The sequence below is a fragment of the Antrostomus carolinensis genome, unplaced genomic scaffold (assembly GCF_000700745.2).
Source record: "Antrostomus carolinensis isolate BGI_N321 unplaced genomic scaffold, ASM70074v2 scaffold11704, whole genome shotgun sequence".
Lineage (NCBI taxonomy): Eukaryota > Metazoa > Chordata > Aves > Caprimulgiformes > Caprimulgidae > Antrostomus > Antrostomus carolinensis.
In genome coordinates this window covers 37,804-49,870 of record NW_010310135.1, presented here as the reverse complement: position 1 = coordinate 49,870, position 12,067 = coordinate 37,804, and the positions used below count along the sequence as shown (strand labels likewise).

The 12,067-nt window shown below is 42.4% G+C and overlaps 1 protein-coding gene across 1 annotated transcript in view; it reads left to right on the top strand.

Moving 5' to 3' along the window:
* The window catches only part of LOC104523656 (unconventional myosin-X), a gene marked incomplete at both ends in the record, with an annotated part of 60,812 nt that overhangs the window by 11,868 nt on the left and 36,877 nt on the right, over positions 1-12,067 (top strand). The window contains 2 exon segments of the mRNA XM_029084579.1: positions 1,322-1,430; positions 4,553-4,633. Coding sequence (XP_028940412.1) covers positions 1,322-1,430; positions 4,553-4,633 — 190 coding nt within the window.

The following is a 12,067-nucleotide window of genomic DNA, read 5'->3' as shown; positions in this document are numbered from 1 at the left end:
CCCAGCCCCTCCCTTCTTTCGGGGCTTAACTTCTCTCCCGATTTCCACCTCCTCCTCCCCAGAGGCACATGGGGGTTGCGGTCAGTTCATCACACCTTGCTCCTCAGGGGGAGGACTCCTCACACGTTTCCCCCACACCAGCATGGGGTCCCTCTCACAGGAGACAGTCCTCCATGAACTTCAGTGTGAGTCCTTCCCATGAACGACAGTTCTTCTTGAACTGCTCCAGCCTGGGTCCTTTCCATGGGGTGCAGTCCTTCAGGAACAGGCTGCTCCAGCGCGAGTCCCCCACAGGGTCACACGTCCTGCCCGCAAACCTGTTCCAGCGTGGGCTCCTCTCTCCATGGGCCACATGTCCTGACAGGAGCCTGCTCCAGCACGGGCTTCCCATGGGGTCACAGCCTCCTTCAGGCATCCACTTTGCTCTGGCGTGGGGTCCTCCATGGGCTACAGGTAGACATCTGCTCCACCATGGACCTCCATGGGCTGCAGGGGGACAGCCTGCCTCACCATGGTCTTCACCACAGGCTGCAGGGGAATCTCTGCTCTGGCGCCTGGAGCACCTCCTCCCCCTCCTTCTTAACTGACCTTGGTGTCTGCAGTTGTTTCTCTCACATCTCACTCCTCTCTCTCTAGCTGCAAAGTGTAGTGCTTTGGGGTTTTTTCCTCTCTTCCCTTTTTTTCTTAATTATGTTATCACAGAGGCGTCGCTGATGGGCTCGGCCTTGTCCAGCGGTGGGTCCGTCTTGGATCCGGCTGGCATTGGCTGTGTTGGACATGGGGGAAACTTCTGGCAGCTTCTCACAGAAGCCACCCCTATGCTCCCCACCTGCTACCAAAACCTGGCCACGCAAACCCAACACAGGTAGAAAACAGCACACACAGCTGGTATCTGACAGCGAGGCTCGTGTGGGTGGTTATTTTGTGCTATGGCCCCAAACAAGCTGGAAGTCTTGTTTTTTCATCTTTGTTCTGGTACCATTCCCATTACAGTCAGCTGGAGTTTTGGGTGAGTGTGTGGAGTAAAATGCTATAAGAACTCCAGGACTTCATTTCCCTAATGATGTCTTGGGAGTAGAGAAGAAAGAATCTCTTTGCTTTGGTTTAGTTTGTTTCTCCCCCCCACCCCCCCAAATTCTGCAAAGGCAAAATCTATTGCTTATTAAGGATTATGGACAAAATCAGTAAGAATCAGTAAGTGTTTTTTTGGATGGAGGAGCTGCTTTCTAAGGGACAGTGTTTTCTTTGCATTCTAGAGTGGTAAACCTCATAGTCTGTTAAGATATACTTTAGAGATACTCTTTTTTCTTTCCCATTTCAGTCTTGATTTCATCTATGACCTATTTGAACATGTTTCAAGTCGCAGCAATCAAGACACTCTTAAATGTGGAAGCAAGCACCGAAAACCCACTGTCAGTCTCCAGTTCAAGGTTAGTTAATGTGTTGTCTGTGCCGTGTAGCTAATCAGTAATAGATAAACTCTGTGCAGTAAAGAACAGTTGCAGATTAAAACAGGCAAAACTTCAGCATGAAAACATTGCTGTCTCTTCTGTGAAACCACACTTACTAATCAACTGATTGGTCGTACTAGCTATCTTCAGACACTAACCTTTGCATCACACCATCTGCACAAAACTCCTGTTACTTCTCACTTGCTTATTAGTCCTTATTTTAAAGCTTATCTATGAAGTTGGTCTCTCTCATCCTGTTTTTTCTTTCTATTCTAAAACCAGCCACAAAATCGCATGAAGCCTTACAGCAGTGCCCGTATGCTAAGAAAAATAAGTACTGAATAAATACCTCATTAAGGTGTTGGCTTGCTTTTTAGCTCAAAGTTTGGAAAGCATTTTTGTTAAACACCTTTTTCATGAGGCTTTATATCTCTCGTCAAAAATGACACCAAATTGAAATCTAGCATAGAGTCTATCTGAAAATTATTTAAAAGAGAAAGATTGGCACAAAACCTTTTCAAAATTGCATGAGTACAAGTCTGGATTAGTTGTCTTTCATTTTATTTGAATTAATATGCATTTGTACGATTCATTCATTTTTTTTTTAAGAAAGGGAGCAGACTCGAATCTCTTGAGGGCAGATTTTATCCTAATAGACAATTGCTAAGTGTTGGACAGAACAGCAAGGAGTGTATGCTGGGGCACACACAGTGTCTTTTATTAAAAAGCACTGATGTTCTATTTCCTGGACAGCTCACTTTGTGCTACCATTGCTCGTCTCAGACAATACCCATTTCTGGTGGTGAGGTGGTAACATTTGCTAACTCTCTGGGGTAGCAGAAGGTACTGTTTCCACTTAGTCATTTGTACCTGTGCAAAGTAGACCCTTAAGATGTTACTGTATAAAAATTGACCATATTTTTGCACCCACTTTGCAAGGTAGAACATAACATAGAGTTCCTTCTCTTCTCCATCAGGGCCCCTGGAAAACATAAAGAATGATAAAACATGAAATCAGAACATTGTTGCCTCTTGCCTAGAGCTGCAATAACTGACCATTAACCAGCTGGGCTGCTTTGCGAGAGGTTGACCTTCACATCATGCCGCCCCCAAAGAATTAGCTTGGGGGTTTTTTCCATGTTTTAAAGCCTTCCAGGGATTAGTCCATCTCATTTCAACTGAAGACAAGAACTTTGCCTTCACAGTTTTATTCTCGTGATAAGTTACTTAACTCTCCTTTTAATTTGACAGCCTGCCTAGTGCAGGCCTGGGTGTGCACGCAGAACAGCTGAGGTTAGATACCATCTGTTTCAGCCTAATGCTTAAAGCAGGGCAAACTTCAGATTAGCTCATCACCTGACAGTGACTTAGAGGCGTGCAGCACTGTGCAGAATCTGGCTGTCTGTACCACAGATGAATGCAAAAATAGGTTAAATAATTTTGTTTAGACTGACCAACTTGTCCAGTCTCTGTAAGTAGCAGCCTGTGTTGAGAGATTTGGCTTAGTTGTCCACAGTTGTAATGTTCACACAGGTTTAATACAGATGAAACCTTTGCTTTTTGAAGCTGTAAATACACAAAAGTATTTGGTTTTGTATCTTCTGACTGTCTGGTGTTTGCTACCCTGAGTCCTGGTCCATAGGCAGAGGCAGACAAACCAAGAACTGTTATTTATGTTCCCAGTCACTTCACCATTTGCTCCCTTTGGTCTGTACCAGCTCCTGTGCACAGCCACAACTCTGCCTGTTGCCTTTATCACTTCATGTTTAATCATCAAGAAAGCTCTTGGTTTGCAGATTAAAGCAAGAATTTGTTGTAACAAACTGCCATAGGCAGTTTCACTCCAAAGCATATGGTAGGACACACAATGTTGCTCCTTTAAAAAGTGAATTTTCCATCTCCTTGGCAGCCTACTCTGTATTCTCTCTGCTGCCTGGCATGCAGTGCCACCTTTGAGGGGTGAAACGTTACCATTGTTAGCTTTCTAGGCTCTTCAGAGCCTGGGCTCCCCTCATACAGTCATTTCTATCTCTGCAAAGTAAATGCAAGGCTTCAGTTTAAAGTGGTTTCTCATACTTACTGGTACAGAATGAGGCAAGTTGGAGTAAGATACGGAATGACAGCTCAGGCAGGAAAGGGGCGGATGTGTAATTAAAGTAATCATCATAAAAGGACTGAGGGATTTTTGTGATTTTTATCTCCAGGCTGAGTTCAGACAACTGATAGTCTAATGTGCATTGGGTCATTCAGAGTTCTAAAACTAGGAAAAACTCTGTTTTCTTCTATGTTTTTTTAGCTGAACCTTATAATCTCTCTTTTTGTTGTTAAATGCAGTTAGCTATGGCATGAAATAACTGTGGAACTGCTTAAAGCTGTTAGCATTGTCTTTCAGTAAGATGTGTTTTCTTTACCATTTTTTGTTAATTTTTGTTAATTACAGGAGGAGAGTAATTTTAAAATGTAGTATTGATAAAACAATGTCTACTGTATTCTGAAGTAACTCCTTTTTCAGAATTTTTTAGTATTTTTTCGACTCCCTCGTTGACTTACATTTGTTATCAGTGTCTTTTAGCAAGAAAGGTTGAAACCGCACAGGGGAGAGGAACTCCCTGTGCACAAAATGCTGCTGATGGCAGGGAAAATGGGAAATGAGTGGGTATGGGGTGGTTGAAATAGAAAGATGAAATCTGGCTTTGTGGATATTTCAGTTTCTTTTGGCTTGCTAAAGGTTAGCAATTTGGGAATGTGGTCCTAAGTGTTAAGCAGTCATACAAAAGCTCCCTGAAACAGCAACTTTCCAATTTGGTGTTTCCTTATGTGCAGTTTTCTTCATATCAGTCTGTATATCCTGTTCACTGTAAAACAGTGATGATAGTTTTGATCACAAGGGCTGGTGGAAGAAATGAACGTGCATGTGTTGATTCTGTATGTTCACAAGCAGGAGCTTACAGTACATGGTACAGTAATTTCTGGTGTATACCACTAGGTGTTGCAGTTAGATGTTGTCTGCAACGCGAAGCTGCAGCAGCTTTTGCCGGAGTATGTTGCTTGTATAAAAAGTCGGTTTGTGAAGTGCTGTCTTCTTTCTACTTCTCTTCTAGGAATCTCTTCACTCTTTAATGGCAACGCTGAGTTCTTCAAATCCTTTCTTTGTTCGGTGCATCAAACCCAACGTGCAGAAGGTAAGATTTAAAATTGCACCCCTGTTTTCTGTACATCTCAGGACTAATCCTTCACTGCCTTCTGATTATTTACTGTGGTGTGAAGCAGAGGATGGTGTTCTTCACTGACTTTGTAAAAGGTTCTGCGAGGGGAAGGCACCAGGAAAGGCTTTTGATTTTTTTTTTTTTATTTTTGCACGTGGGCCATGTCTTTGGGCACCTTTTTAATAGTCATTGCTCACAACTCTGATAAATTACTGGCTCTAGGGGTGGTTATAAAAGGAAGGTAGAAGGCTGTGCTGCATGTTTGACAACTCTGTGAAAGCCTTTTTAGGAAGAAAATGTCAAAACTGCAAAGTTTGTTTTTAAATCATTAGAGGCAGTGAATGGTGGTGCATATGGCAAAACTGGTGTGAATGACCGACTCTTTGTCCTCAGACTCTTAGTCTTTCAATTTCTGTACAACTCTAGGTGTCTTCATGCTGGTTGTTTTGTTCTGTTACAGAATTATGTTTTTAAAGCAGACTTGGAAACTAAGGCTTACTGTATCTTTTGAGTCACAGATAATGAAAGTTTGTATTTGTCAGTATTTATTTAGATATGTTGGAGGTCTCTCTAGAAAGCTGTAATGGTATAGTAATTGTTAGCCTGGTCCTGGTATTCTGGGGTTTTATGTATCTGGTTTTGGCTGTTTAGACCACTATTCAGATATGGTCTGCTTATGTCAAAAATGCAAAAGAGATGCTAATGAATCTGATTTGTGGCTTTCACATGGCAACTTAGAAATAGGTGACTTCACTGTAAACCCTGTTTATATGTTACATTTTTCTGGCATGTCTCGACATGAGCACATCAAACCTGGCTGATTTCATTGCAGGTTTTTGTGTTATCTGGCCAGTGCATCCTCGACTTAGGTGTTTTCAGTTGCTAACTGTTAACTGTGCTTTTGTGCTGTTACTCATGGTGTGTCAAATAACATGTGGATTGTGGGCACCTTAGCAAGAGGGAACAGCCTGGGAGTGAGTAAGACCTGCTTCTGCATCCTGAAGTGTTTGGTGCTCTGAGGTGTGCAGCCACCAGGTAGCCAAACCCACACGGTTGACAGTGCTTTGGCCAGCAGCTGGGGTCTGTGAACCTCTGTGTGTGTGTGTGGCAAAGCTCCTGGTCACTGAGGGACAGCAGTATTGAAAACCTTGTTTCCTTCCCTGCTTATGTTTCTGCCTGGAAGCTCTGTGACCCATGTAAAGCCCACCTGCTGCCACTGGAATGTAAGAAGAATTTCAATAACTAGCACATTTTCCATATTTGTCCTTTTGTATCCAAGTAAGTCTTATCTCCACAGTTCCAAAGTTACAAAGGTTTGCTATGGATGAGTCAAGAACCAGGTGCTTGTTGTATTTCCTTAGCAAGGAAAACACTGAGTTCCCACTCTCATGTTCCTTGTTGCTTTACCAGTCTTTTCCCGATGGAATGCTCCATCCCTGACAAATTTGGCATATGCTACTGTATCTGCACATATATTTTACTATCATTAAAACAAAGTTCTCACAGAATTAGCAGCTGTGCAAGCAGAAGGAGTTTAAAACTGTCTCAGTCAGGAAACCACAACTAATTGCAGGAGTGCATGCACCAACAGATTGGGAAATTCCTGTAGACAATCCCTTTCAAAGTATGTATAAAATGTAATTGAAATCTTACACAAAAATGTTTGTCCTTGTTTTCCATTTGCTTTAATTTGATTGCAAATTTTAATTGATTCAGTGACTTTACTAAATAGGAAGTCCCATATGAAGAACAAGAGTAGCTAAAAAGGTCACACAGTTTACCTGTTGCAGCTGATTCGGTAGAAGACTTGATGGAAAATGAGAAGGAAAGCCATATATAAGAATTGTTGATGGCTCTCTTCATTCAGGGAAGTGTTATTAAAATGCATTTTTGGGATTCACTGTCTTAAGTTTTGTCCACTGTGCACTGCTCTTTCTTCCTCACCATGTCTCACGGGCACTGTGATTTTTAGTGCCAATCTTGTGACATTGTTGGTGTTGCTCCTTCTGCAATGGCTCAGGTATAGAAGCAGGAACATGAACAGCATTTGGCTCCTCTGTAGCTCAGCTGGATTCTGTGGATGCACATCATGTTTAACATTTCATAGTTTATCCTGTCATACAACTTGTTGCTTCTTTTCAATTAGACAAAGGAAAATAAGGTGAGTCGGTTTGCATAGCTCTGAACTAGCATGGCTCAGAGACACATTAGCTGTGCATGGACTACCGGGGATTACTGCATACGTGACTCACTGTGCAGGGTTGGTTAGAAACATAACTGCTTGAAACATTCAGATGAGCCGCTGAAACGGAGAAACTGGGATTGAAAGAAAGGAAGAACCTTCACTGAGCATTTTCCTCTGTTTTCTGTCCATAGTTTTTACTGTGCAGTGATGGCGATATGGATGGTAAAATGTCACTCTTCAAAAAGCACTTAAACAGTGCTTGCCAAATAACAAATTATGGGACAATAGATGTTGTTTTAATTGGGTTTTTTTGAAATATGCAGCATTAAAGGAGAGCTGGACCAGAGAGACTTGGCAAGGAGAGAGCAGAAGTTGTGTTATCAGGAACGAAGTCTCTCAAGCTACTTGTTGCTGTCTGGGTTGGGTATGAATAGGTGACCTTTCAATGAGCATCCTGCGTAAATCTGAAGGGGAAAAAGTGGTGTTTGAGAGCTGTTTTGCTCTGGAATTATGTTTGAATTCTATAGGTGAATGAGGTTGAGCTAATGGAAGACAAATTCAAGCCTTTGAAAAGCAGAACGTGCAGCAGATAATAGTTCCTCTGCTCTTCTAGACATTAAAGTATATTCACGTTGGATGAGAGATGTGATAATTTACAGCAATTATTTGATTTTTTAATTGATCAAAAATTTAATTTGAAAATATGTTACAGTGGCCAGCAAAAACAACTCAGCATATGCAGCAAACCACTGAACATTTACATACCAAAGCAGGATCCACACTCATTAGAGCAATTTCCTAAAGGGAGCGAACAGAGTACATGACCTTTTGTCACAAGACATTTCAGCGAGCAGGCCTCAGACAGAAGAACAGAGGACCCATTAATCTTTGGGAGACCCCTGAACAATCAGTGTGTCTGTTTTCACAGTTTTCAGTCCGTTCTGAACTAGTCATAACGTGGAAGATTTTCCACTTGGTATGCTTAATGAGTATTTTCTGCTAATGAAGGCTCTTTCTCTTCAACTCCCCTTATCTTCAGTGCAGCTTGCAGAACTACATATCATTTCATCCTTTTGAACTTTGACATATCTTTCTCTGTTTCTTGGTCTCATGTTTCTTTTCCTGCCTCCTGTTCTATACAATAATGATTTCTCCCTGCAGCCTTGGCTTTTCTGGTCTCCATCTATCCTTTTTTGTGCACCTTAAACTACAAAAAAACCCAAAAAACAACCCCCCCAAAAAAACACAATCCCACACCCAAACACCACTACCACCACAAAACAAACAAACAAACAAACAACAAAAAAACCCCAACTGTATTTCTAAAACAAGCTATAGCCATTGCTACAGCTGTCAGCTGAATGTTTCTTTCAGCTTGCAGCTATTAATAAAGTTGCTAAGCCTTGGTGCCGCTCAGGAGACAGTAGAGGGTACATTTAAGATTTGAACTTCCTATGCAAACTTCTTCAGAGGCAGAAATTTTACTGTTGGCCAGAAGGAGCCAGCCTCAGGCACGTTGGCTTAAGCGTCTTCTCAAGTTCCCTTCTCTTCAGAAAATATATTGATATAATCATAGTGAGTGGCATAATAGCATAATCATTGCAAGTGGCCCCCACCTCCAGCATGTGCATGGCCTCATCTGTACTGGTCTCTTAAAATCTCGATTATTACAGCTTGCTTCTGTAATTCCCTGTTGTTGAGACTTCAATAAGTTCAGACGTGGCTCTTCTCTCATGCACATAGCTAGGCACATCCACTCTCTTTGGTTACAGACCTAAGTCTGTTTGGTCCTGATGGGCAAAATCCTGGCTTCATTAGAGTTGGCATTAAAAATTTGATATAGACAAGAATCGAGAATATAACTTTTTTTTTTAATTAAGAAAACCTGTGTTGGTGTGTGCCTGAACAGGAATGCAGGGTCTCTGCTCATTTACTGTTTGTCTCATTCCTCTGTTGCAGTGATGGTCTTGCTACTGGCAAGATAAAAGCTGCCTTCTCTGAAGCTTCTGGGCTCTGAAGGGGCAATTCTCTTTCTCTGCATGTTTTTTTAATACTAATCTTTTTAATCTTAAAATTTAATTAAGTAAGATAAAGAAATGAGACAAAATTAAACCTGTATTGTAAACCTACTGCAGGGTAGGGGTTACAGGGAGCAACAGGAAAAAGTGAAACTAACAATATCATTACAATTCAAAGGAAGACTGGTAGAGAAAGGTCTGTAATAAATTCTGTGAGGCTTACTGCTGCTTAGGAGTCCTATCATGCTGCATATTCATTCTGGGAAAATTACTATCAAGGCAATACGATTGCTAACAACCCTTCTGGTGACAGAGAGATTTAAAGGAATCAAGGTATGGCTATTGGCACTTGCAACGTACTCTGAGTCATAGGTCATTAATAGCCATGAGACACCCTGGAATAGCAAGCAGTATGTCCCCTAATACGAAATAAGATGCAAACCTATTTTTGCTTGGCGTCTGAATTAAACTGTTATTCTTACAATAGCTCTGAATCATTCTGAAGGTAAGTATAGCATGATACCAGCATAAACACCAGTTAGCAGCACAGCTCAGGAACGCGGTACGAAAGGAACAGCGAGAGAACAGCTTGGCCCTGTCTGCGAGGGTGATTGTGTGCAGGGTGTGGAGCAGGTACAAGCTCAGTGCATGCAGCGTGTGAACTGGTTGTCCAGCTGGAATTGCAATATTGTCATGTTGAGCCTTGACTGTGTGAATTATTGAGTTTGCCTTATAGAGAGATTTTTTGCAGAAATACGGATGAGGACAGTGCAAGTCTGATGCCGCTGCATTGAGAACAGCACTGATATAAAACCTTGAAAGATACAGGGAAGGAGACTGAGCTTCAAGGATATTCTGCTATACAGCACAGGATTGCTAAGCATCTGGTTAAAACTTTTTAAAGTCTTTAGTTAAAAAAAAAAAATCCTTAATAAAGTGGTCCAGCTTCAAACTCCTATGCACATCCTACTGCAGTTGTATCCACAACTTTCACTGTGTACTTTGCTTTATGCACCAAGCTCAGTCACTCAGCAGACTCTGGGTCCCCTTACTGGGGAGTAGATGCCTTTGTGGGCTTATAATGATGCTGAGCCCAGCAGTTGAAAAGTGTTAGGCCCGAAATGGAGGTGTCTGTATGGTTTCCTCATTTGGTTGCAGAGCCCTGGGGTAGCCCCTCTGTAGTGAAGCTGCAGTGTTCTCTGGTACTGGGACCTAGCAGTTGACAGGGTTAATTTGACTGGCGATCTGTAAGAAAAAGGGAATAGAAAGCCCGATCGTCACGTTAATAGCTACTCTGTCATACTTTGAAAGTAAAGGGAATAGATTACATGGCCCAGGTACAGCTACTGGGTGTATGAGGTACTATCTGTCGAAAGTTAAGGTCTATATTAATTTACAGCTGCATAAGCAGCTCATGTATTAGAGATCCTTACTGCCTGTTTTTAAAAATCTCTTTAATCACAGTTGTTCTCAATAAATACTTGTTTTAAGGAAGCTTTCTAGCTGCCAATTACTGCTGTCATTGCTTCTGGAGGAGGCAGAGCCACAGGCTCTGAGCACAGATCGGGCTTGCTGGGGCAGCCTGGGTCAGGCTTGGGGAACTGCTGTTCAGGCTCATCCTTTGGGAGGAGAACAACCATTTCCCAAAGACACTGCATGTTGTCCTGATCTCACAGGCCAACAAGTGCACGGGGCCAAATACAGACTATTTATCCTTAGCCCTCTAACTAGCTCATAGGGCTTTATTGTTCGTAATCAGGAAGGCGCAGTCGTAAGGTGTGGCATCGGCTTTAAGCCAGCGCGGCTTAATTCAGCTACCTGGATCTTGTCGCCTTGGGTTTTGCAGAATTACATAGCTTCAAATCAAGACTTGTGGAGTATGTCCCAGCTGCATCATTTTCTGGCACATCACTTGAGTAATTAGGTCAGGCACTAGAAAACTCCATAGGTAAAAGTGATAAGGAGAGTGGGTGTGAAGAAAGCAATCACTTCTGCTTGCAGAGTGCTGGCAGTGATGTTACATATGGATATGAATCCCTGGCTGAAAGAACAAGATGATTCCTGCAAGGAGTTTCGTGTTGCACAGGCAGTGCCTGTCTTCTGTGTCGCCTCCGAAGGATCACTCCCGTCACTCCTGTGGCGCAGCGTGTCGCTTATGCTGCCCAGGAGCACTGAGTTGTCCCTTTGTCCCCATCTCAGAGTGTCACTGCTTGCTGGGCTGAAGTAGGTCACTCCTCTCTCCAGGCAATCACCCAGACAGGCATGTCCTTCTTCTTCATCAAGGTTTGTTATTTACTAAGCAGGACTGACAAGGCATCCCTTTGCTAAGTGTATTAGGGTTTGTCTTTCAGTGACCGTCGTATAAGGAGTTTAAAATTGAGGTGTTTAAAGCTGGGAAAGGAGAGCTGAGATGGGGTGCTGCCAGGAAGGGAGCAGACGCTGTGCTGTAAAGATTGCATCAAACACCAGGCAGTGCAGGCAAGCAGATTTTTGCATGTTTTCCAGCACGTACGTGCACAGTTGCCAAGTTTCCCAGAAATACTGTTCGGTAGGAGTCAGTTTTGGATCTTGGATGGTAACCGCGGTGGTGTCCTCTTGTGAGCAGGGTGTGGGGGACACATGGGGAGCAAACAGAAGAGTACCAGAACATTTATGGGGAAAAATAAAATGTCTAGGGATGGGATATTTTTAAAGTGCAATGCTTGCTGTGTAGTTCAGTGTAATATTTAGAAGTGACAAGAATTTTGACTGCTGCAGCAATTGATCTGTCAGCAGCAGAGCATCCTACCGCCTCCAGCTGACTTCAGGCACTGCAATAGTTCTGCATTTTGTGCCACCTGATGAATTTTTTGTGTTTTATGAGTTCCTTCATATGTGATTGTTTGACACAGATGGACATTTGTGGAACTGCAACTTCTGATCCCAAGTCTGAAGTATTTGCTTTTTATAAATATCAAGCAAAGAACTTGGCTTTTCTTCCTTCTTGTGTGTATTTGAATTGCAAGCATTGTCATGCAAATGTATGTGAACAAAAAGTGTGTACTTCAGCAAGCTTTGGAAGTTTTATTTTTTAACTACAAAAAACCCCAAACCAACACATCTCTAGATGGCAATTTATATTCAAATCCTGTTTGCTGTGTTCTCATGGTAACTACTGCAAGGGAACATGCACAGTCCATGATAAATAGCCATCCTTAGAGCTCCAAA